Source organism: Mustela nivalis (genome assembly GCF_964662115.1).
Source record: "Mustela nivalis genome assembly, chromosome: 2".
Lineage (NCBI taxonomy): Eukaryota > Metazoa > Chordata > Mammalia > Carnivora > Mustelidae > Mustela > Mustela nivalis.
In genome coordinates this window covers 148,206,618-148,232,541 of record NC_139021.1, presented here as the reverse complement: position 1 = coordinate 148,232,541, position 25,924 = coordinate 148,206,618, and the positions used below count along the sequence as shown (strand labels likewise).

The 25,924-nt window shown below is 38.9% G+C and overlaps 1 protein-coding gene across 9 annotated transcripts in view; it reads right to left on the bottom strand.

Annotated features, from left to right (window-relative positions):
* MARCHF8 (membrane associated ring-CH-type finger 8) overlaps positions 1-25,924 on the bottom strand; it is a 129,003-nt gene that overhangs the window by 43,819 nt on the left and 59,260 nt on the right. The window contains exon 1 of one of the 9 annotated variants that reach the window (XM_082718827.1): positions 12,363-12,830. The exons of 5 other annotated variants lie outside the window; for them this stretch is intronic. Coding sequence is in view for 2 of the 4 variants with exons in the window: in XM_082718819.1 (XP_082574945.1) it covers positions 2,292-2,456 (165 nt within the window). In the remaining 2 variants the exon portion in view is untranslated. Of the gene's footprint in view, positions 1-2,291; positions 2,671-12,362; positions 12,831-25,924 lie in introns of those variants that run through there. 3 more of the 9 variants (XM_082718823.1, XM_082718819.1, XM_082718824.1) reach the window with 3 other exon arrangements.

Below are 25,924 nucleotides of genomic sequence, written 5' to 3'. Positions count from 1 at the left end.
CTACACCTATCTCAAAAATAAAAGCAAAACTCAGATAGTTTTAAGGAATAACAAAAATGGCACATACTTTATAAGAAGTTCAAATCTGAAATAAAATATAGAGCACAACTTGAGTCATTACAATTATAACCCAGGAAAAAAACAATTGTATCACAAAAATTTAGTGGGGGGAGCTTATAAAATTGTATTTCAACACATGGACTACGCAATTTATTTAAAGTTATACAAAATGCATCAATAGCTGTCTTCAGTAAAACAGTTCAAATTTACAGTAATGTGACTATCCACTTCACTTTTTTTAGCTTTAACACAATAATGAAGTAACAAGAAACTAGAAAGCATGAGACCATAACAGTAACCATTTTTTCTTGGCCATTCATCTGTACTCTCTGGACTTCAGTTTTGCCCTTTATAAAGAGGGCTTGTATGGAAGGGGGTGGGTCAGAGAAGTTAACAAAGAGAACCCCTTTGGTTAGTCTGAGCTCCCAAATGTGATATATCTAGGGAGAAAATATGTTGCCCTATTTAGTTCTACTCAGCACCACACATACTACAGTTTTCAAATCAGCCCTGAAGATATGAATAAATGGGTTTATAGTTCCAAAAACCCTTCTGACATAGACTAATTAATATTTTTTTAAATGTTAAATGTAACTGCATGAGTAGAGTGATAATCTTCCTAGTAATGTATTGATGAATACAAACTTTTTCAAATGAGTTTTCCATTAATTTTCATTTTTATTTTTTGAACATGAAATAATTATGCTGAAAAAATTCAATGTCTTTGTATTCCTTATTCATATTTTAAAAACTTAATTATACAAACAGTAAAGCAGATTTTTAATTTCTGTTATTTAAAAACTCTATATATCCAATAAATTCATAGACCCTTGAGGTTAGCTGAAAAATCTTTATCAATACAAATCAGAATACATTAGCTATAAAAGTTATTATAGAAACTATAGCACTGAAAATACTTCCCACAGTGCTGCATAAGTAACCGTTATAGAAAGAGAGTTCAATTTCTTTAATATAGAATGTATTCATTCAGGGAACACATTCATTGACCACCAACTATGTGTCAGGTACCACTCTAAGTCCTTGCGAATGATGAAAGAACAAAACAAAAATTCCTACTCTTGGGGAGCCTAGGTGGCTCTGCTGGATGGGTGTCTGACTCTTGGTTTTGGCTCTGGTCATGACTTCAGAGTCGGGGAATTCAAGCTCCTGCATCAGGCTTTGTGCTTGGCTAGGAGTCTGCTAGAGTTTATCTCCTCTCCCTCTGCTCTTCCCCCTGCTCATGCTCTCTAAGATAAATAGGTAAAATCTTTAAAAAAATAATAAATAAATAAAAATAAAGATTCCTACTATTGTAGAGCTTGAGAAAATGGTGCAGAAGGAGACTGTTCTTCTTTCCTGATTGTCTCAGAGCTCAGAGTGATGTCTGTTCACTAAAGAGTTTCAAAACTGTAAGTGGTATTTCATGGTGAAATACATACATCCAGTTTGGCCCAGATGCCACGAGGCTCTGATTCCTTTCATCTCCACTATCTTTGTCCCTTATAGGTCAAGAGCATCTCATAGTCTTAGCAAAGTTAACGGAGATAGATAGCATCCATACAAAATCAGACAGACATGCAAATGGCAACATTAGAATGTCCCTGACAAATGAAATTACATGTCTGGTTTAGATACACACACACACACACACACACACACACGGTATTACCAACAAACAGAACGAAGAGCCATTGTTACTGTTCCGTCTTTATGCATTTTCTATCCTGCAAGAAGCTAAAATAAATCTTCCCAGAATAAATGCTCCAGTGAAAGAACCAAGCAAGGAGCCTTCTGAAAACAAAACTTCCTCAGGAAAATGCAAGGGAGCCTGCAGCTGTGCTCATTCCAATTAAAAACTAAGTTTTCTCTTTCAGAATCTTTCCAAAGCCATAATTCCCTGATTTAAATTTATATGGGCAGTATCACATCAAAAAAAAAAAAAAGGTACTTTTTACACTAGCAGGAGAATACCATTAAAAGAAATCTGCTATAATTTATACACTTAAATGCTCATTTGGCTTAAGAATACTTTTCACAATTTCAAGGAACAGTTTTGTTACAAAGCACACCCTTGAAAATGGAATTAAACCCCTAAGCTTCTCTGGTTGAGAACCTCAACAGTGAGGCATCCTTGAACAATTCTGGTTCTCTCTGTATTTACTCCATAAGGCCTAATGCATCCCTAAAATCAATGAGAAATCCGGCCACTGCTGATAGGGCACATCTCCTACCTGAAGCTTCATTTTCCAGCAAGATGCATCAGGGAGTCCTCGGTGCAGCTCTCCCCAGCAGCATGTTCCTGGGTTCCTCTGCACGGCAGCTGCCACCCTTACAGCAGCCAGCAGACGCACATCTGCGCAGCTGGACTTGTAAAGGCTTGCTGGAGCCCTTGGCATACCACTGCTGTGATCAAATTGGACTAACTACTTCCTCCAGCTGATTTCCAAGGAACTAGATAGTGAATGAATAATTCATGACAAGTCCATTCCAGCAAACCATTTCTGCTCTACGGTCTACTCCCCACAGCAATTTGCAATGTAAAGATTCTAAAGCCTATACTTGCTGGCAAAGAATGAAAGTTCACTTTCCTAGTCAATGACAGTAAATGTTAGTAGATCTGTTTGCTCTTCTTTCCTGCTAACCTATCACCCAGACTTACTTAAGAGATTTTTTAAAATGTAGGAAAGGTAAATGATTAACCACAAATATTGGACATATGCACACAAAGAATTTTTTCTCCATAAAACCTGTCCTACACAGTGGTTTCTGGTGGTAGGAAAAGCAGCAAAGTGCTTGCTCTAAGATCAGCAGATCAGTACTTACATTTAGCAAAAGACCAGTTCCAGCAGAGCACAGGAAATCATCACATGGTAGGGGAGGGGAGTTTCAGTATCAATGCCAGGAAACAAATTGCTTCAAAGGGGAATTTTCCTGGTCTCTCAGGCTATAAATATAACTTTCATCTCATTGGTATTCTTCTAGGAAGAACATGAACATTCATTTTCACCAATTTGTCCGTGTTTACATATTTCCAAATGAGTGATATCTAAAGTAGTCAAATCTCTGCAACCAAATACATGATGCCAAGAGGAACGTGAACAACAAAAAAGAACTCCTTCTAGCTCAGCTCCATATCCAGGAAATCCAATCCTACACCTATCATTTTTACCTGCTTCAGCCTTTCTTTCCTTTTCTTCTGCACTCACTGGAGCTGTCTCAAGCTTGTGCCCTGTCAGTAAGTTCATTTTCCAGATATGACTACTCTGTTCCTAGCTACTTCTAATGTATTTGTTCTGCAAACTGGTTCTCATGTGACTCCTTGGCTTTATATTCTTCCCTTTTCACCTCATTCTGCCATTTTATTATTTTTTTCATTCTTTTATTATAGCATTTTATCCAACCCAGGTCCTTAGCAGCTTACTCCTTAATAGCTTACTTGGGAATTCTCTTCATTCTGAAGGGAAATGAGTATTTCTTCAAGAATAGACTCTGCATCCTTCTTCTATACATCCTGTGCCTGTGCCTTTCCCTCCTTCCTGCCATGTGTTCAGAGGGCTTGTGATGTCTTCTTGTTGGCTCAAGCTTCACTAGGATGTTGTGCAGAGCACATGACCTTCTTTTATATGAGCTAGTGAAGTTTTCATTGTTTAAGCCAGGTTGGGTTGGTTGTTCTGTTACTTAGAGCTTAAAGCATCCTCCTTGGACTATCTGTTTACATCATTAAACCCTCTTTTGTTAGCCTGTATATTTTTAAAATTAACACAGAACCTCAAACTAATTATTAAGACTCAAGTATGGCTGAGGATGCTTAAAAAAAATCAAAATCAGTGATTCTCAGAATGAACAGAGACAAAAGTCATCTATTCCAACCTAACACAGAACCTGAATCCTTGTATAATACTGCAGCTCTGGCTGTTTCTCCTCAACACTCCCAGGAACAAAGAGTTCTCCAGCCACCTCCCAAGGCAACTGATTTGCTTCAATCTGCTGATAAATGAATCCTTGTTACTGTCAGGCTCATCATCCTTTGGCCTGAGGGGTCTACTGGAACACTGGGTTTTAAGAGCAAATTAAAAAGAGGGCGAGCAGTTTGACACAATACTGGCAGCAGCAGCACAGCGATGGCATGAACAAGGCACACCATGGACACCAATTTTCCCAAGAAGTATCAGTTAGTTGGCAGAACTGTGGCTCCATTAGCATTTAACCAGATTATGAAAACTCTTTCTCAGGATGGACTGCACACATATAGAATTCTATGCTGCATTTTAGGGCCTCTTTCCACTCCTCACTATAAGAATAAAAACGTGAGAGGTGCCTGGGTGATCAGTTGATTAAACATCTGCCTTAGGCTGAGGTCAGGATCCTAGGGTCCTGAAATTGAGTCCTGTATTGGGCTCCCTGCTCAGCAGGGAGTCCGCTTCTCCTTCTACCCTCTGCTTGTGCTCTGTCCCTCTCTCCCCAAATAAATAAATAAATAAAATCTTTTTTAAAAAGAATGATGAGGGTGCCTGGGTGGCTCAGTGGGTTAAGCCGCTGCCTTCGGCTCAGGTCATGATCTCAGGGTCCTGGGATCGAGTCCCGCATCAGGCTCTCTGCTCAGCAGCGAGCCTGTTCCCTCTCCCTCTCTCTGCCTGCCTCTCCATCTACTTGTGATTTCTCTCTGTCAGATAAATAAATAAAATCTTTTAAAAAATAAAATAAAAAAGAATGATGATCTGAGTATCATGTAAAAAGGAGAACCTCTGCTATAAGAACGACCTATAGGGGTGCCTGGGTGGTTCGGTTGGTTAACCGGCCAACTCTTGATTTTGGCTCAGGTCATGATCTCAGGGGTCTTGAGAGTGACCCATGCACTGAGGTCCACCTCCGTGGGGAGTCTGCTTGAGGATGCTCTCTCCCTCTCTCCCTCTGCCCCTTCCCCACTCATGTGCACTCTCTCTCTCTCTCTCTAATAAATGAATCTTTTAGAAAAGGGCCTATCAGTTTTATAAGAAACTAAAGCTACAAGAGAAGATTCTGGAACCTAGAATCATTCAAGTTTTCTTCTATTTTCCATGTCCTCTTCAGCAGACTAAAGTTTGGGTAAACACATCCTAAATATCATAGGTAAGGTTTTCAACATTTTTCTATGACAAACCATGAGAAAAACATAAAAGACTGCTGGATAATATATTAATTCTGCATGATAAACTAATTCTGCAATTTTGAGATACTCATCGTTTTAGTCACAATCTACTGGATTTTTTGTATACTCTAAAATATAACAAATTTTTTGAGTTATTATTCTATTTCTTCCTTTTGTCTCTCAACTACTGTCATCTATTCCTTATCTCAACTTCCTCTTTTCAAGTATCTTATGCTCTGGGTTTAAAACTCTCACTGAAAGAAACATTCTTCAAGATTTTAAAACATACATATTTTCTGGTAAAGGTTTTTTTCTCCAAAGATCATTTCATCTGGCAGCTGAAACAACAGATGATGAACTCACAGCATATTCCAAGCATCTCATGAAGAACTGATTCCTTTGGGGTGTCTGAGGTGAAAGGCCTGATTATGGAGGGCCTGGCCTTCATTAAAAAAAAAAACAAATGAAGTAGGGCAAGATGGTGTTGGTCAGGCAAACCTTTTCAACTTTCATAAAAACTCTACATCAGGAGCACTTGTCTGCCTTCGGCTCAGGTCATGATCCCAAGGTCCTGGGATCAAGCCCCACATCAGGCCCTCTGCTCAGCAGGGAGCCTGCTTCTCCCTCTAACCCTTGCTCCGTGTGCTCTCCCTTATCCTCTCTCTTTCAAGTAAATAAAATCTTAACAACAACAACAAAAAAAAACTCTACATCAAAGTTGGACTTCCCCGGAGTATTTTCAGTCTATATTACAATGCCACATGAAATGCAGGATAGAAAGCCTTAGGTGAGACAGAATACAGAGGTTGTGGCTTGATTACAGTACACATGTACTCTCCCCCACCACTGATGACATTCCAATGAAGACCTTCAAGTTCTTAAGACCATTACAATGACATGTCCCTAAAGCAGCAGAAAATATGAAAGGAAAGTAGCCATTACCCTGCCTGCCTGTATCAACAATCACTCATGGCTTTTCTCTGTCAGTGCCACTGTTCTGAGGACCCTGATGATGAAGTCTTGGCTCATCAGCTCTTAAACATTCTTAAATGCTCCTTCAAATTTTGCCCAATACCCTGGACAAGCTATCTGGTTTGCTCTAACCTCTACTATACGTTTATTTGAGTCTTTCAGAAGGACTGGTCTTCCTTGGTTACTAAAGTTACCCAAGAGAGCATACTGTGTGAGAACTTAGTAGATCTTTTCTACATTATCTCTAGAATGCCAGTCCTAGCCTGGCCTACTGATAACAGCTCAGCAGCAAACTGTGCCCTCAGACATCGGTACAGTTTTCTACCTGGAGCCTTCTTCTCACTTATCTGCCACATACAAGAACATTCTTGAAGCTACCACTCTCTTATCATTGCTCTACACCACAATGTTTCTAATAAAGCATGCATTATATACTTATTGAAACAATTTAGCTTTCAAACCACTGTAGTTGTCGGAGGACTGGGGGCCTTACCAGTTTTAGAGCAGACATACTGAAAATCCCACAGCTACAGAAACTCTAACAGATGTGCTGGGAAGAAGTCTACACAAGAAAATCTTTCCCAGGGGCACCTGGGTGGCTCAGTGGGTTAAAGCCTCTGCCTTCGGCTCAGGTCATGATCCCGGGGTCCTGGGATCGAGTCCCGTACTGGGCTCTCTGCTCAGCAGGGAGCCTGCTTTTCCCTCTCTCTCTGCCTGCCTCTCTGCCTATTTGTGATCTCTGTCTGTGAAATAAATAAATAAAATCTTTTTTTAAAAAACATGAATTAAAAAAAAAAAGAAAGAAAGAAAATCTTTCCCAGATTTTTCCAAATGCCACTGCATACTTTTTTTTTTAACATACTCTTAAAATGAAAATTCAAATATTTGAGTAGAATTACAATTACCATTTACAAAAGGTTGAGTATATCTTCATTCAAAGCTGGACAGCTGTATGTTACAAGGGATTTCTGTTGATGACTAAAATATCATCCATTCTCAGGACCCTTGTACCTGGTGCTAGAATGCAGCTTGGCTCCCCAGGAGTTCCCAGAACCCCCTGCTCCACATGCCCTCAGTCCTAGTACTGCCTCCAAAGCTGAAGGTCCATTCCACTTGCACTCCCCTATCACGTCTGGGGGCCTCATGGTTTCCAGGTATTTCCTTCCTTTGTGGGTCCTCTCTGTATTTCCCTCCTTTCCCCAATTAAAGTTCTAGCCTGGGGGGGGGGGCGGAAATCATCCCAACCAGTAAGGAATTCATACTCTATTATGGGGATATAAACACAGGACTACAGGTAACAATCATGTAGTAGAATTTTTTAAATGCCACATCAGATAAACAGATGCTAATTTCTCTTTTTCTCTTTTACATATCTACCCATTACAACCCATTCATGGAAGAAGAGAATGGAGGATGGGGTGAAAGAATGGAGTCCCTACGCCTGGGTGGCTCAGTGGGTTAAGCCGCTGCCTTTGGCTCAGGTCATGATCTCAGGGTCCTGGGATCGAGTCCCGCATCGGGCTCTCTGCTCAGCAGGGAGCCTGCTTCCTCCTCTCTCTCTCTGCCTGCCTCTCTGCCTACTTGTAATCTCTCTGTCAAATAAATAAATAAAATCTTTAAAAAAAAAAAAAAAAAGAATGGAGTCCCTAATAGGCATATGAATGAGAGAATTTATAAATACTTTATACAGGCCTATAGAAAAAAAACAGAGTATTCACAGTAACAAACATCGAAGCAATTCTTGAATACTTGATATAATATACAGTATATTATCAAATTTATAATTTAACAAACTCAATTATATCAGATTAAATTCCTTCAATGCTAGAAAAAATTAATGCTAAATATATACCCAGGGGAAAAAAAGTACAAATGAAGATTTGTGCGGTTTGGATAAAGCAAAATCAGACTTTGGATTCAGAAAGGGAGTAGGATCTGAAATAGGTATTAAGTAGGATTCAGACTTGTGCCAGTCACCCAACTGCATGCTTTTGTTACGTTCTAAAGACTGATGTAGTCTATGAATTCCTTTCCACCACAAAAGAGAGGATGTGGAGAAAATATCAAGGTGAGATTACTAAAACCTACTGCAATTACTGTACTGCTAAAAACAAATTAGCCTGGCAGCAAGAATATAATTTCATTTTTTATTAATAGGAGGTAGAAAATAGAAAATACAAAATATTTTGAAAATTAAATATAACTAGAATATTTCATGATAAAATTCAATAAAGAGGCATTAACTTTGTTGAATGGTACACATTTTATCTGAAAGAAACTACAAAATATTTTTATCCTTACATTTTACCTGATATACCCTGAAACACTGTGTAGTCCCAGAAAATATTCTAGTCACATTTAAAACAATCAGCTTCACTAACAAGTACTGCTTCAGCTGTTCAAATATGCATTATTCCATCGTTATGACCATCATAGCAACCGAGAACTGAGAATAGCTGAAAAATTAGCTTATCTTTAAATATGTTATCTTAAAAAAAATTTCTCACTTGAAACTTACTTTGCTCTGCTCTCAAAGGTTTCTCCCTCAAAAGCTCTTGACTAAAGAACAGTAATTGGGAGCAGAAGAGATGAAATCACTTTCATGAAGCTATCTATACTATGAGTTCAAAAATATGCAATCACAGGGCAATATAGCCTAGCTCTGAGGCCTCAGAAATATAGTTCGTATAAGACAGAAAAAGTTAAATGGCCTAGGTATTATAACGAAGTAATGTGATTACTTATTAAAATATTTCCCCAAATCAGTAATTCCACTTGTCCCCCCGATGGCCTGAGACGTTTATTTCCTAGGAATGGCAGCAGAGTTAAGTAAACGGATGTGTCCTCCTTCTTCCGAGGAGGGAAGAGCTGCTGGGAGAGGAGGTGCAGGTGAGCAGTCCCAGGCTCCAGTGTACATGGAAGGGGAAAATCTGAAGATGGATGCCCTTAAGCCCACCCACACTTGTGCATCCTCTGGAAAGTCTTGCATACACCTCCCAGAAATGCGTATGCCAGGCTGAAGAATATTCTTAAATACATCAGAGAAAAAAGGTTAATCAGAAAGAGTGAGCCACTCTTTCTCATTTGAGAACACTGAAAGTACAGATATTTGATAGCACAACTTGCAAAAACCTAAACAAAGGAAGAAAATTCTCCTAAAATACAACACAGAGAAAATCTACAGCTAGTCACAACTTTATTTTAGATATTCTACTAATGTGATAGGTGAGGAATATCACTACTGGTCAGCAATAACCACATTTTAAAAACAGAACTCTCTATTCTGAGCATAAACATCAACCAATGTCTACATAATCCTAAAATATAAAAAATTTAGAATAAGATTTTAAAATATATGAGCATCTAGGAAGCAACTCATTAGATAACTTACCCACTTAGCCTTAAAATTGTTATTGCTTACTGTTTTTTCATTGTTTACTGCAATCCGAGCTTTATCTTATATCTGACAACAGCATAGTCTTTTATTTCCCAAAACTTTTTATTTTGAAAATTTTTTCATTTCCACAGAGGTTGAAGAATAATATGATACCCTATATATTTCAACTAGATGCATTAACTAATATAAAATTTGCCACATTTGCTTTCTGATACACACACACGCGCGCGCACACACACACACACACGTTTTTTTTTTCTCTTGTTATTTTTCTTTTTCTGGCAGAACCATTTGAAAGTTAGTTGCAGGGATCCCTGGGTGATTCAATCAGTTAAACATCAGACTCTTGGTTTCAGCTCAGGACAAGCTCTCATGAGAGGTGAGATTAAGCCCTTTGCTGGGCTCCACAGTCAGCAGTCAGTCTCTCTCTCTTTCTCTCAAAATAAATAAATCTTTCTAAAAAATTAAAAAATAAAAAAAAACTTTTGGGCGCCTGGGTGGCTCAGTGGGTTAAGCCGCTGCCTTCGGCTCAGGTCATGATCTCAGGGTCCTGGGATCGAGTTCCGCATCGGGCTCTCTGCTCAGCAGGGAGCCTGCTTTCTCCCCTCTCTCTCTCTGCCTGCCTCTCTGCCTACTTGTGATCTCTCTCTGTCAAATAAATAAATAAAATCTTTTTTATTTTATTTTATTTATTTATTTGAGAGAGAGACAGTGAGAGAGAGCATGAGCGAGGAGAAGGTCAGAGGGAGAAGCAGACTCCCCATGCAGCTGGGAGCCCGATGCGGGACTCGATCCCGGGACTCTGGGATCATGACCTGAGCCGAAGGCAGTCGTCCAACCAACTGAGCCACCCAGGCGTCCCTAAATAAATAAAATCTTTAAAAAAAAAAAACTTTTAAAAAAGAAAGTAAGTTGAACACATTATGTACCTTACCACTGAATATTTCTGTATGCATTTTCTAAGAAAAAGGATTCTCCTATAAAACCACCGTCCCATTTTTATGTCTAATAAAATTAACCATAAGTCTATACTTAACTTTTCAACTAATACATACACACTATTCGAATGTCCCAGTTGTCTCAACATAGTTTATAGCAGCTAATTCTATCAAGCAGGTTCCATTAAGGTTTACACATTACATTTGGTTGTTAAGCCCCTTTAAATCTAAAACAGTGCCCCCATATTTTTGTTTTTCATAATAATTTTTTAAAGTGAAGAGCTCAAAGTTTAAATTTTTCTCAGAAAAACTCTCAGTATTATCTTGAGCTTAATGGAATTTTTTCAAAGTTATGAAAGTGCACTTATTGGAAGACTCTGTTTAGTTTCTGTGTCTATTAGTTACATCCGCGATAACAACTGCTATGGGTACACTGGCTATGGGAGGGCCACTGAGGCCAAGAAAGGAGGACAGTGATTCTCAATGAGTGATGAAAAGAACTATTCCAATAAGTAGAGGCTCATCCAAGTTCAGCAGAATCCTAGGTCACACAGTGTATTTAAAGAGAAGACCTCTGTTCTCAGGGAATAGCCATCAATGAATCTTGGGGTACAGTACGAATCACTTAAGCATGTTTTTCACAGTGTGACTCAGCTTAGAAGAGCTAATCACACGGCTGATAATACTTAAGCATTATGCCTCAATTGGCCCAAGCCTAATTCAAAAACAATGCCCCAGGGTAAAAGACATTAAGACTTTCTTGTAATGCAACCACTACTAGTTATTCACATATCACCCAAATACCCTGAATCTGACAGCAGTCTCCTGCTATTTAAGAAAAGACACTTTGAAATGTGGTAAATTGAGTTCTTTATAAGCAAACACAAAAAAACACACAAACTCAGCATTAGGAAGACTGAACAAAAGGCGCACTATTTCATGGCCTGAGCAAAAGTGGCATGGAAGAAAGATAAAATATTCTCAAACACAGCAAGCACCAGAAGCCACCTGAGGTGCTTGCTGCTGTGATAAGGAATGTCTCTGAGACAGTGACTCCAAATGGTGCCTCCCCTTCCTCAGTTTCCTGTTCCCCCTTTTTCTTCTCACAATTCATTCTGACAATTTTATTTCTTCCTAGGGCCTTCTTTACCATCTATATGCTACCCAACTTCAAAATTTCTCTCTTTCTAGCTCTTGCTTCAATAGATTTCTCTCTAAAGACTGAGACACAAATGAATTCTGGACATCTTCAGGTGATCCACCCACACTTGCATGTTCACCATCAAATTAACCATCCAATTTCCCCATCTTTCTGATTAACCTGCTGCCCTTCCTCCATCAAAGTGAATGTCTTGACGAGACCTCACCTCCCCAAGACCACCACAATCCATCAGCCACCAGCACTGTTATCAGTCCCGCCTCCTGTCCATCTCCTGTGATCTGCTCACTTCTCCTCCCTGATGGCACCTCCCTGGTTTAGGCCGTCATCACACGGAGCGTAGCATTAGCTTTCTGAGTGCTCTCCTCCCCCATCCCCTTCACCAAACCACAGTTACGTTACTAAAATAGAGCTCTACTCCTCACGGTTTCAGTTTCCTTAGCCCCACTGTGGCTATTCCCACCTCATCTCACTGCTCCCCCACCTGATACGTCAAGCTCCAGCACAATGAGTTTTTCTCAGTACCACGAATGTACCATTCTTCTCTTCTCTATGAATTTTTGCTCCATACTGTACTGAACACTCTTCTCCTCAATCTTCAACCAGCTCTTACTTTTCAAGACTCATCTCTGACATCTCTTCTTCCAGAGAAGCCTCCCTGTCACCACAAGACTAGGTAGGGGTGCTTCTCTAGACCATGGCACTTACCACACCAAACTGGGCAACTGCCTATTTTCCCAGGCAGCAGTATGCAGAGCAGGAAGAGGGAGGCCGAAGTACAGAGACCAACATGTGGGTTGCTGCAGCAGGAGAGCCGACCAGGACCTGGACTACAGCCGAGGCGTGGCTTACAGAAGCATAAGCCCTGGGAGATTCGGGCAGCAGTGAGGGCGTCTCTGTGTTACACAGCACTTATGCCCACCATCTGATGGCAAGTGCCATGAAACAGGTGCTTAATATGGATCTGTTCAAAAAATGAACAGATCAATGAAGAGAGAAGATAAAGACATAAGGAAGCAAACAGAAAAACACTGACTCGAGCTCAGTATAGACTCACTGAGTGCTGGGAGACTGAAGACACAGAGCAAGCGAAGCTAGGCGAGTTTCATCAGGAGGGACATGTGGTTTGGAGAGATAAAGACCAGTGGCTGGCAGAGCAGCATGCAAAAGGCAAGTAAATGAAGAGCGTAAGTGTGGAGGTTGGGTGTGAATACCAATTCTGATACTCGCCAACCGCCAACGGGGGAACCCTAGGCAACTCATCCAGCTGTTCTGTGCCTCACCTAGAAGATGAGGGTGACAATGGATGACAATGATAATGCCTAATGGTACTTGGATGAGGATCAAACGAATCCACTGAGTTAATGTTTGTAGAGTCCTTAGAAGAACTACGCCTTGTACAGAATAATCATGAAGTATGTTAAATTAAACAAATCCTTAGTAGAATCTCAACCTATTTAGATGCAGTAAAAATGGCCACCTGTGAAGTGAATAATTAATTAATGGTATATGCATACCTCCACTTATTGGAAGGAGATGTATCAACCATATTTACTGTAAAATGTGAAGAATTTTCTCAACCAGAGTTTTAGGTAACAGAACTGTTTTTACACATATACACACAATTCACAGTACACTGGGGAAACTGGAACTTCTGAGCTACACTAAAAAAATACAAAACCCTATTCCCATCTCCAATCACATACAAATCCTGGGAAAATACAGCAAAATAATTTTTAAAGGTTTTTTATTTATTTGACATAGAGATACAGAGTATAAGTAGGCAGACCAGCAGGCAGAGGGAGAGAGAGAAGCAAACTCTCCACTGAGCAAGGAGCACGATGTGGGGCTCAATCCCAGGACCCTGACATCATGACCTGAGATGAAGGCAGCTGCTTAACCAACTGAGCCACCCAGGCACCCCAGCAAAATAACTTTTAGTACACAGCCGAGATCAAAAGCAAGAAGAAAAAAATTCCCAGAGGCCAAGAGCAAGGAAAAAAATTTAAAGTCAGAGCATTAAACAAGAGGCTAAAGCTAAAGGAAAGAAACAAATTACAGGTTCACAGAGATAAAGAAAAAAATCAAAAAACATTATGCGAAGACAAAGGAAATTATTTTTAAAAATCATGAAATAAAAACATGGAGACATTGAAATTATGATCACGATAGCAGAACTAGACCTGGCTAAGGAGAGGGTTAGTGAACACAAAGAGAATGCTGAAGAAATCACAGCTCAGCACACAGACAAAGCATGGCAGAAGACAGTGAGCTTTACTCCCAGAGAGGCAAAATGAAGAGAATGGGGGAGAGGCACTATTTGAGGAAATAATGAGTGAGTGCTTTCCAAAAGTGAAGAAAGACCTAGGTCCTCAACTTCAAAAACTGAAAAAGCACACCTACATTCCAAACAGAAATGGGATAAACAAAAACAAAAAGCATAACAAGCTACATCACAGATCAAAAGACCTCCAGTTACAATACACTGGAGAAGCTGCCATCAGAGCATTCACCACATTCTCTGACTTGGCTCTTCACATCTCCCTGCTACATTATAGGCTCCTCGAGTGCAGGGTACTTTCCAGCACATAATACACTGTTAGTATCTGCTTGATGCATGAATGAAGGTATAAATGTGTGCAGTGAATTCATATTCATGGAAAAGCATTTTTTTTAAGATTTTATTTATTTATTTATTTGACAGAGAGAAATCACAAGCAGGCAGAGAGGCAGGCAGAGAGAGACAGAGGGAAGCAGGCTCCCCGCTGAGCAGAGAGCCCGATGTGGGACTCAATCCCGGCACCCTGAGACCATGACCCGAGCCGAAGGCAGCGGCCCAACCCACTGAGCCACCCAGGCGCCCCGGAAAAGCATTTTTTAAAAAGATTTTATTTATTTACTTGACAGAGATCACAAGTAGGCAGAGAGGCAGGCAGAGAGAGAGGAGGAAGCAGGCTCCCTGCTGAAAGTATATTTTAAAGATGTATATTCATCTCTTCATTTAAACACACTCATATGAAGAAGCCAGGAATGGTCTGAAAGGGAACAATCAGAATGCTGAGAGATTCAATTTTGTGATACATAGAACAGTGGATTTTTATGTTGCAGAAAAAGACTGATGGTCCTTGGAAGAAAAAAGTTAAGACTGAGGTGCCTGGGTGGCTCAGTCAGTTAAGCATCTGCCTTTGGCTCAGGTCATGATCTCAGAGTCCTGGGACTGAGCCCTGAGTCAGACTCTCCCTCAGCGGGGAGTGTACTCCCTCTTACTCTCCCTCTCTCTCTCAAATAAATAAAATCTTAAAAACATAATAATAAAGAAAAATAAAAAAGAATGCCAATAAAATAAAGTTACAGAGAATTTGTTCTTATAGTGGATCTCAAATTTCTGGTCACCTAAAAAGAACAAAACAATCAGGGCCATGAGAGATGCCCTAATGGTGCCCCAAGAACAAGCCAGCCACAATGATACAGAGCAGGTACAAGCATTAACTTGGGAGGTGGGCTAGATTCTGGTATGTCAGCAACTTCTTTCAAGATATGTCTCCAAAGGCAAAGGAAACAAAAGCTAAAATAAATTTTTGGGACTTCATCAAAATCAAAAGCTTCTGCACAGCAAAGAAAACAGTAAAAAAAACAAAGAGGCAACCCACGGAATGGGAGAAGATATTTGCAAATGACAGTACAGACATAAGGTTGATATCCAGGATCTATAATGAACTCCTCAACTCAACACACACTAAACAGGCAAACATATCAAAAAATGGGCAGAAGATATGAACAGACACTTCTCCAATCAAGACATACAAATGGCTATCAGACACATGAAAAAATGTTCATCATCATTAGCCCTCAGGGAGATTCAAATTAAAACCACATTGAGATATCACCTTACACCAGTTAGAATGGCCAAAATTAACAAAACAGGAAACAACATGTGTTGGAGAGGATGTGGAGAAAGGGGAACCCTCTTACACTGTTGGTGGGAATGCAGCCTCTTTGGAGAACAGTGTGGAGATTCCTCAAGAAATTAAAAATAGAGCTTCCCTATGACCCTGCAATTGCACTCCTGGGTATTTACCCCGAGGATACAGATGTCGTGAAAAGAAGGGCCATCTGTACCCCAATGTTTATAGCAGCAATGGCCACGGTCGCCAAACTATGGAAAGAACCAAGATGCCCTTCAACGGACGAATGGATAAGGAAGATGTGGTCCATATACACTATGGAGTATTATGCCTCCATCAGAAAGGATGAATACCCAACTTTTGTAGCAACATGGACGGGACTGGAAGAGATTATGCTGAGGTGAAATAAGTCAAGCAGAGAGAGTCAGTTACCATATGGTTTCACTTATTTGTGGAGCATAACAAATATCATGGAGGACAAGGGGTGTTAGAGAGGAGAAGGGAATTGGGGTAAATTGGAAGGGGAGGTGAATCACGAGAGACTATGGACTCTGAAAAACAATCTGAGGGGTTTGAAGTGGCGGGGGGGTGGGAGGTTGGGGTACCAAGTAGTGGGGATTATAGAGGGCACAGATTGCATGGAGCACTGGATGTGGTGAAAAAATAATGAATACTGTTTTTCTGAAAATAAATAAATTTTAAAAATTTTTAAAAAAAACACAGATTTTATTATTAAAAAGGGAATAATTTATCAACCAGAAAAATTAAATAATTTTTAATTATCTTTTAATTATTTAATTATTTAATTATTTTAATTAATTGATTTAATTATTTAATTAAAATTAAATAAATTTTATAGAATTAAATTATTAAATTATTGAATAATTTTATAAAATTAATTTAAATTATTAAATTGTTAAATTATTAAATAATTAAAAAGTAAATATGTAGTGATTATGCCTCAAAATACTGTTATCAATTGAGAGGCCATCTTTTCAGGAAATGTCAGGTAAAGATGAGTACAGTAATAGCTGCCAGCATTCATATATTCTTATAGCAAATATAAATCTGGTTAGATGATCATCACCCTATAAGTGCATATAAACTTAAGTGTAAAAGCATATGAAATAGCTATGTGCTCGGGACGCCTGGGTGGCTCAGTTGGTTAAGCTGCTGCCTTCGGCCCAGGTCATGATCCCGGTGTCCTGGGATCGAGTCCCACATCGGGCTCCTTGCTCGGCAGGGAGCCTGCTTCTCCCTCTGCCTCTGCCTGCCTCTCTGTCTGCCTGTGCTTGCTCGCTTTCTCTCCCTCTATCACTGGCAAATAAATAAATTAAAAAAAAAAAAAAGAAATAGCTATGTGCTTAACACACTGAAACTACAGAACATATAAACCATCTTTCCAGTAACAACTTATTTCACGAAGATACAAGTATTTGTAAATGTATGTGGCAAAGCATTAAAAAAAAAAAGGATCATCATCCTGATGCTTCATGGTAAAATCAGAAGCAAGACAGTGAGGCCAAAGGGGTCAGCAAAGGAACTGTTCATAAAAATACAAAAGAAAATAGTACTTTCTTTTCCTACTGTTTCAATGTAAGCTATTCACTGAATTACCTTTGTTTGCCCTTTTCCAAAACTACCATAAGGCGGGCCAGTTCATTCAGTATCCATACACATCTCATCTCAAAAGGATATAAAGCAGAAAATTTAAAACTGTATTTTCTGAACAATCTTGCAATATGGGTCCAGGCATAATCGGATTGTGCTTATTCAATGCATTCACACTCAGTGTTTTGGCTGGGAGATGATATGTGGGGGTGAAAAACAGAGGGTAGAGCATCCACTTTGCCCATCCAGATCATGGCAAAAGTGAGTGGCTCTAGAGCCAGCACCTTCTTCCCACTTCAGCAAAGTCTGTAGCAATGTGGCAGCTATTCCAACTATGGTTAAGGTAGTGATTTCTTCACCAGAAATGGCAATAACAACTTTAATTTGCCAGCTGATCTCTGCAGAACAGTCCCAAGAATGCAGGGATTAGCTGTTCCTGGAAACCCAGCCTGCTCCTCCAGCCATTCAATTATTTTGTAAGCATATAATACTTCGCTATATTAAATCCCTCTCCTTAAACTGATTAGAAATAATGCAGTTGCTTACAGTGGACCTGTCAGTAACAGGATAAAATGGACATCATTCTGGAAAATAATTTACACATATTGTCAAGTGAAATGTGCATTTCTAAACATAGATTTGGTGGCCAAGTACAAAATTTGTCTTTTAGACTTTTAAGAGTACATGTTAAAAATCCTACTTAAATGAACAGAAGGGTATTTTATTTTATTTTATTTTTTAAAGATTTTGTTTATTTATTTATTTGACAGACAGAGATCACAAGTAGGCAGAGAGGCAGGCAGAGAGAGAGGAGGAAGCAGGCTCTCTGCCGAGCAGAGAGCCCGATGTGGGGCTCGATCCCAGGACTCCGGGACCATGACCTGAGCCGAAGGCAGAGGCTTTAACCCACTGAGCCACCCAGGCGCCCCAGAAGGGTATTTTAAAATAGGTCTAAGTGGGGCACTTGCGTGGCTCAGCCAGTTAAGGGTCTGCCTTCAGCTCAGGTCATATCACAGGATCCTGGAATCAAGACCCTTATCAGGGTCCCTGCTCAGCCAGGAGCCTGCTCCACCCTCTGCCTGCCATTTCCCCTGCTTGTGTGTGACATATATGAGCTCTGTCAAGTAATAAATAATATATATTTTTTAATTTTATTTTATTATTTTTTTCAGTGTTCCAAGATTCATTGTTTATGCACCACACCCAGTGTTCCATGCAATATGTGCCCTCCTTAATATCCACCACCGGGCTCACCCAACCTCCCATCCCCCTCTCCTCCAAAACCCCCAGTTTGTTTCTCAGAGTCCACAGTCTTTCATATCTTTCAAAAACAAAATAAAGTATGCCCAAGGATAGGAAAAAGATCAAATAATGGGGAAAGGAGACAAAAGAATGAGAAAAACATGGATTTTTTTTTAAACGGTGAAATGGTATGAAAAAGAGACCTGATAATGAAATATAGAAAAATCTCAGTTAATCAACTAGATAACCCAAGTACGCTAAAATTAGAGAAAGAAAAAAGTCTACAAAGATATCCATCACTTGGTATCTTAAGTCAGTTTTATTCTTAAATAAATTTTTTAAAGTTCAATTTGGATCACATGATCAAAAAATTTAACAGAGATATGGAAGATATGAAGAAAGAATCCAAACTAAACTTCTAGAGACAATAACGATACCATGAGATGAAAAATACACTAAAAAGATTAACAGATTAGACGTGGAAAAAGATTAATAAAATCAAACACAGCAATTAGAATGATCCAAAATAAAACACAGAAAGAAAACATAAAATTTTTTAAAATGTAAGCATTAACACTGGACATCTTCCAAGAGTTAATGTGTGAAACGGAGTCCCAAAAGAAGGGAGAGAGAAGAATACTTGAAAATTTTCAAATTAATGGAAACCATGAACTCACAGATCCACAAAGTTCAACAAGCCCTAGATACAAGATACAAAGGGAATAGGGGACACCTGGGTTGGTCAGTCAGTTGAGCATCCACCTCTTGGTTTCAGCTCAGGTCATGATCATGATCTGATCATGGGATGTGCTATCAAGCCCCAGATCAGGCTCCATGCTCAGTAGAAAGTCTGCTTGAAGATTCTCTCCCTCTGCCCCTGTCCTTACCATCTCTCTCTAAAATAAATAAATAAATCTTAAAAAGAAAATGAGGAAAACAAAAAAAGAGGGAAAAAAGCTGAAAAATTCTTTACCAGCCAACTCACACTATAAGAAATGTTAAAGTCCTTCCCAAAGAGATAGTGAACAACAGAAATGGTATTTATGAGAGTAAACAGATATTTTTCTTACTATATTAATCTCTTTAAAAATGTTTTACAATGAGGGACGCCTGGGTGGCTCAGTTGGTTGGACGACTGCCTTCGGCTCAGGTCGTGATCCCGGAGTCCCGGGATCGAGTCCCGCATCGGGCTCCCAGCTCCATGGGGAGTCTGCTTCTCCCTCTGACCTTCTCCTCACTCATGCTCTCTCTCACTGTCTCTCTCTCTCTCAAATAAATAAATAAAATCTTTAAAAAAAAAAATGTTTTACAATGATACCGGGATTTATAGCATATACATAAGAAAGATGTATGACAACAATACCATAAAAAGGAGAGAAATACACAGTATACTTGAGGTAATATAATATCACTTGAAGGCAGACTGTGACAAGTTAAAAATGTACACTATTACAAACCTTGAAAAATTTTTTTATTTAAAAAACCATTAAAGTAAAGAGTTATAGCTTATAAGCCAACCAAGAATTTATAAAGGCCAAAAGGGATGAGAAGGGGAACAAAGGCAGATGAGACCAACAGAAAACAAACAGGAAGACTTAACCCAACTGCAGCAATAATGTCTTTAGATATAAATGGTCCAAACACCTAAATAAAGAGTAGAGATTGTCAGACTAGATTTTTAAAAAAGACCCAACAATATGCTGCTTATATAAAGACCACTTTAAATATAAAGACACAAATGAGTTAAAAGTGGAAAGACAGAAAAGATGATGCTTTGCTAACACTTACCAAAAGAAAGATGCAGCGCCTATAGTATTACCAAAGTAGCTTTCAGACCAACGATTATTATCGCCATGATAAAGATAGTCATTTCATAATAGTAAAGGATTAATTTATCAAGAAGACCAAACAACCCTAAATGTTTATACACCTAACAGCAGAGCATCAAAAACATGTAGCAAAATTGGGAAAAATAAGACAAAGCTAGAATTATAGTCAGCAACTTCACTGCCACTCTTTCAACTAACAGAGCAACTAGACTCTAGGATACAGTAGACTTGGAAAACATTACCAAACAACTTGACCTGACTGACATTCCCAGAACACACCATCCAACAAGAGAGAAATATACATTCGTCTAAAGTTAGTACACTGCACATTTACAAAAAGAGACCGTGTTCTGTGCCATGGAACAAGCTTCAATAAATTTAAAGGATTTAACTTATTCAAAATATGCTTACAGACCAAAATGGAATCAAATTATAAATAAATAAGAGAAAGATATCTGGAAAGTCCAGAAATTTTGAAAATTAAGTAACACTTAAAGACACCCATGGATCAAAGAAGAAATCGAAGGGAAATTAGAAAGTATTTGAACCAAATAAAAATGAAACTCAAAAACCAAAATGTGCCAGATGCCACAAAAGCAGAAATTGGGATATTTATAATCTCTAAATACCTAGCTTAGAAAATAAGAAAGTTCTCAAAAAAAAAAAAAAAAAAAAGGGAAATAAGGAAGGTTTCAAATAAATAACCTTGGCTTATACCTTAATTAGTTAGAAAAAGAAGAGCCAATTAAACTCAAAAAAAATAGAGGGGAAAAAATGAAAAAACAGAAAACAACGGAGAAAATCTATGAAACTGAAAGAATTCTTTGAAATCACTTTAATAAACTTGTGACCAGATGATCAAGAAAAAAGGATAATCAGTGCCATAGATGAATGTCTGTGTCTCTCCCAAAATTCATATTCATATGTTGAAATTCTAATGCCCATGTGATTATACTAAGAAGTGGGGACTTTGCATGAGAGCAGAGCTCTCATGAATGGAAAGAGGCCTCAGAGATATCCCTCACCTCTTCTGCCACATGAGGCTATCATAAGATGTCTGCAACCCAGAAGGCTCTCACCCTGGATCATGCTGGCACCTTGATCTGGGACTATAGAACTATGAGAAATGAATTTCTACTGTTATAAACCATAAAGTCTGTGGTATTTTTTATTATAACAGTGCAGAATGGACTAAGACAACAAGGGAACATTATAAGCAATTTTATGTCAATAAATTCAACAATGAAACTGACCAATTCCATAAAAGGCACAAATTATCAAAGTATATGGGAAAAGAAACAGATAACCTAAATGACCTTCTATTAAAAATATTGAGACTTTAGTTTAAAATTTGCTCACAAAAAATTTCAAGGAGCACCTGGGTGGCTCAGTCAGTTGACTATCTGACTCTTGATATTTCGGCTCAGGTCATGATCTCAGGGTCATGAGACGGAGCTCCACACTGGGCTCTGCACTCTCCGAGGAGCCTGCTTGAGATTATCTTTCTCTGCCCCTCCCCATCCTTTACACACATGTGCTCTCTCCAAAATAAATAAATAAATCTTTTTAAAAAAAATTTTCCAGAGCCAGATGGCTTCACTGGTTATTTCTACCAAATCTTAAATTAGAAATAATAATACCAATTCTATTTAAACTCTTCTAAAATACTCAAGAGGAGGAAACAATTCCTTAATCATTGAATGAGGCCAGTATTGTCCTTATGACAAAATCAGACAAAGACATTACAATCAAAGAAAACTACAGACCAATATCCCTTTCGAACATAGATGCAAAAATTCTAGACAAGAATTCTAGCAATTCAAATCCAACCATATATAAAAAAGTTAATACAATACAGGGCGCCTGGGTGGCTCAGTCATTAAGCATCTGCCTCTGGCTGAAGTCAGTCTCCAGGTCCCGAGCGAGCGTGCTTTTCCCTCTTCCTCTACCCCTCCCCCCTGCTTGTGTTCTTTCTCTCTCTGTCAAATAAACAAATAAAATCTTTTTTTTAAAGAAAGTTCATACAGTATAAACAAGTGTGGTTTATACCAGAAACGTAGGGTTGGTTTAACATTTAAAAAAAAAAAAAAAAAAAAAAACACTAACCAGTATACTTTGCAATATTAACAAACTGTGATGGTTATTTTTATGTGTCAACTTGACCATGCTAAGGAATGCCCAGATAGCTGGTAAAACATTATTTCTGGATGCATCTATAGGAGCAGTTCCAGAATATATTAACATTTGAATGACCCCAAAGCAGGTGGGCATTATCCAAATCCACTGAGGGACTGAATAAAACAAAAGGCAGAGGAAGGGAGTATGTGCTGTTTGCTTGAGCTACCAAGTCCATCTTATTCCGCCCTTGGATATCAGCACACCTGCTTCTCAGGCCTTCGGACTCCAGCTCTGTAATCAAACTGAGACTCTAACATTTGTTTCCCTGGTTCTGAGGCCTTTGGATTTGGACTAAATGACACCATCAAACTTCCTGGTTCTCCAGTTTACAGACTGCAGGTGGAAGGATTTTTCAGCCTCCATAATCATGTGAGCCAAGTCCTATAATAAATCTCATATCTATATACCTATAGATAAAGATATCTTTTTTAAAAGTTTTTTTTAAGGTTTTATTTATTTATTTGACAGAGAGAGAGATCACAAGTAGGCAGAGAGGCTGAGAGAGAGGGAGAAGCAGGCTCTCCGCTGAGTGGACAGCCCGATGCGGGGCTCGATCCAAGGACCCTGAGATCATGACCTGAGCCGAAAGCAGAGGCTTAACCCACTGAGCCACCCAGACACCCCTAGATAAATATATCTTATTGGTTCTGTCTCTCTGAACAACCTTGATGAATATACAAAATAAAAAAAATAGAGGGTGCCAGGGTAGCTCAGTTGGTTGGGCCGCTGCCTTCGGCTCAGGTCATGATCCCAGACTTCCAGGATCGAGTCCCTCATCGGGCTCCCAGCTTCTTGGGGAGTCCGTTTCTCCTTCTGACCTTCTCCTCTCTCATGCTCTCTCTCACTCATTCTCTCTCAAATAAATAAATAAAATCTTAAAAAAAAAATAGAAACCATATGATCACCTCAGTAGACAGAACTGCAAGTATCCTTTGGTACATCTGACTCCATCCAAAACCCTGCACTAAGAGACTTGAACAAACACTAACTAGCATCACTTTTAACTTCTCATGGCCATGTCCCTAGAATGATGATTAAACAACCCTCTTAAGTTCCTGCCTGGAAAAACTCAAAGGTTGCCAAAAACATTTAGTGTTTGTTCCAGCCAACAACCTGAAGATAGAACCCCTGTATCCCAATCTCTATAGGGGAGTACAAGCCTAAACTGAGTAAGCACCAGGTAGCAAACCCAGATGATTTAATCACCCCAACCAGCTCCTTTCCAACTTTTTGTAAATTTCAACATCCCTGACACTGCTCAAGTCCCCACTCACTTCCCATTTTTTCCTCCTCTCTACATCCTCATTCTCTTTTTAAAATATTCTAGTCACCTCCACACAAAAAGAAGCTGAGTTCTGCTCACACTGGAATCTCCTCCCCACTGTAATATTTATTACTGAATAAAATCTGCCCTTACTGCTTTATCTAGAATACAGCTTTTTATTTGGTAAGACACAGAAAAAGCATTTGACAAAACCCATGATCCATTTCTGACCAAAACTCTCAGCAAACTAGAAATGGAAGAGAACTTCAACCTGATGGTATCTACAAAAAACATACAGCTTACATCATACTTAATATTGAAAGAATAAATGTTTTCCCCCTAAGATCAGGAACAACACAAGGACTACACATGTTCACTAGGACAAAAAGGAAGGAGGCAGGCATCCACATAAAAAAAAGACAATGTAAAACACTATTCATAGATGACACAATTACCTACATAGAAAATTTAATGAAAGCTACCACAGCTCATAAGTGAGTTTGCTAAAATGTCAAACAAGATAGAAGATAGAAGATCAATACAAGAACATCAGTTTTATTTCTAAATATTAGTAATGAGCAATAGATGTTAAAAAATTTTTAAAAAATAGTACGATTTACAAAGGCAGCAAAAGTACAAAGTAAATAGGGATAAAACTGACAAAAAAAAAAAAGACTGACCTACACACTGAAATCTATACAACATTACTAAGAGAAATTAGGTAAGACTTAAAGAGAAGACATCTTGTTCATGGGTCAAGACTCAATACTGCTAAATGTCACTTCTCCCACAAATTGAACTTCAAATTCAATAATCCCAATAAAAAGCTCAGTAGACTTTTGTGTAGGAACTGACAACCTGATTCTTAAAATTCATATGGAAGTGCAAAAAAACAAATAGGGGGCGCCTGGGTGGCTCAGTGGGTTAAGCCGCTGCCTTCGGCTCAGGTCATGATCTCAGGGTCCTGGGATCGAGTCCCGCATCGGGCTTTCTGCTCAGCAGGGAGCCTGCTTCCCTCTCTCTCTCTCTGCCTGCCTCTCCATCTACTTGTGATTTCTCTCTGTCAAATAAAAAATAAAAAAAAAAAAAACAAATAGGCAAAACACGTTTGAGAAAGAACACTACTGACTTTCAAGATTTATTATAAAGCTGGAGTGTTTATGACAGTGTGATATTGGCGTAAAGACATTAAATAGATCAATGAAACAGAAAAGAGTCAAGACAACTGACACAATGGGAGAAGATATTTGCAAATGATATTATCAGATAAAGGGCTAGTATCCAAAATCTATAAAGAACTTATCAAACTCAACACCCAAAGAACAAATAATCCAATCAAGACATGGGCAGAAGACATGAACAGACATTCTCCAAAGAAGACATACAAATGGTCAAGAGACACACAAAAAAGTGCTCAACATCACTTGGCATCAAGGAAATACAAATCAAAACTGCAGTGAGGTATCTACTCACATCAGTCCAAATGGCTAAAATTAACAAGTAAGGAAATAACATGGAGTAAACAGTATGGAGGTTCCTCAAAAAGTTGAAAATAGAACTACCCTATGACCCAGCAATTGCACTACTGGGTATTTACCTTAAAGATAGAAATGTACTGATCCAAAGGGGCACATGTACCCCAATGTTTATAGCAGCAATGTCCACAATAGCCTATCTATGGAAACAGCCTAGATGTCCATCAACAGGTGAATGGATAAAGATGATGTGATACACACACACACACACACACACACACACACACACACAGTGGAATACTATGCAGCCATCAAAAAACAAATCCTGCCATTTACAGGATGGAACTAGAGGCTATTATGCTAAGCAAAATAAGCCTATCAGAGGCCATTACCATATGATCTCACTGATATGAGGAATCTGAGAAACGAGACAGGATCATAGGGGAAGGGAGGGAGAAATGAAACCAGAGAGGGAGACAAACCATAAGAGATTCTTAATCTCAGGAAACAAACTGAGGGTTTCTAGAGGGGAGAAGGGTGGGAGGGATGGGGTAGGTGGATGATGGACAGTGGGGAGGGTATGTGCTATGAAGAGCTCTGTGAATTGTGTTAAGACTGATGAATCACAGACCTTTACTCCTGAAACAAATAATACATCTTATGTTAATAAAAATAAATGAATAAATAACATTACAAAAATAGCTAAAAATTGAGACCCGAGGCTTAAACTAATATGGAAATTTTTTTAAAGATTTTATTTATTTGA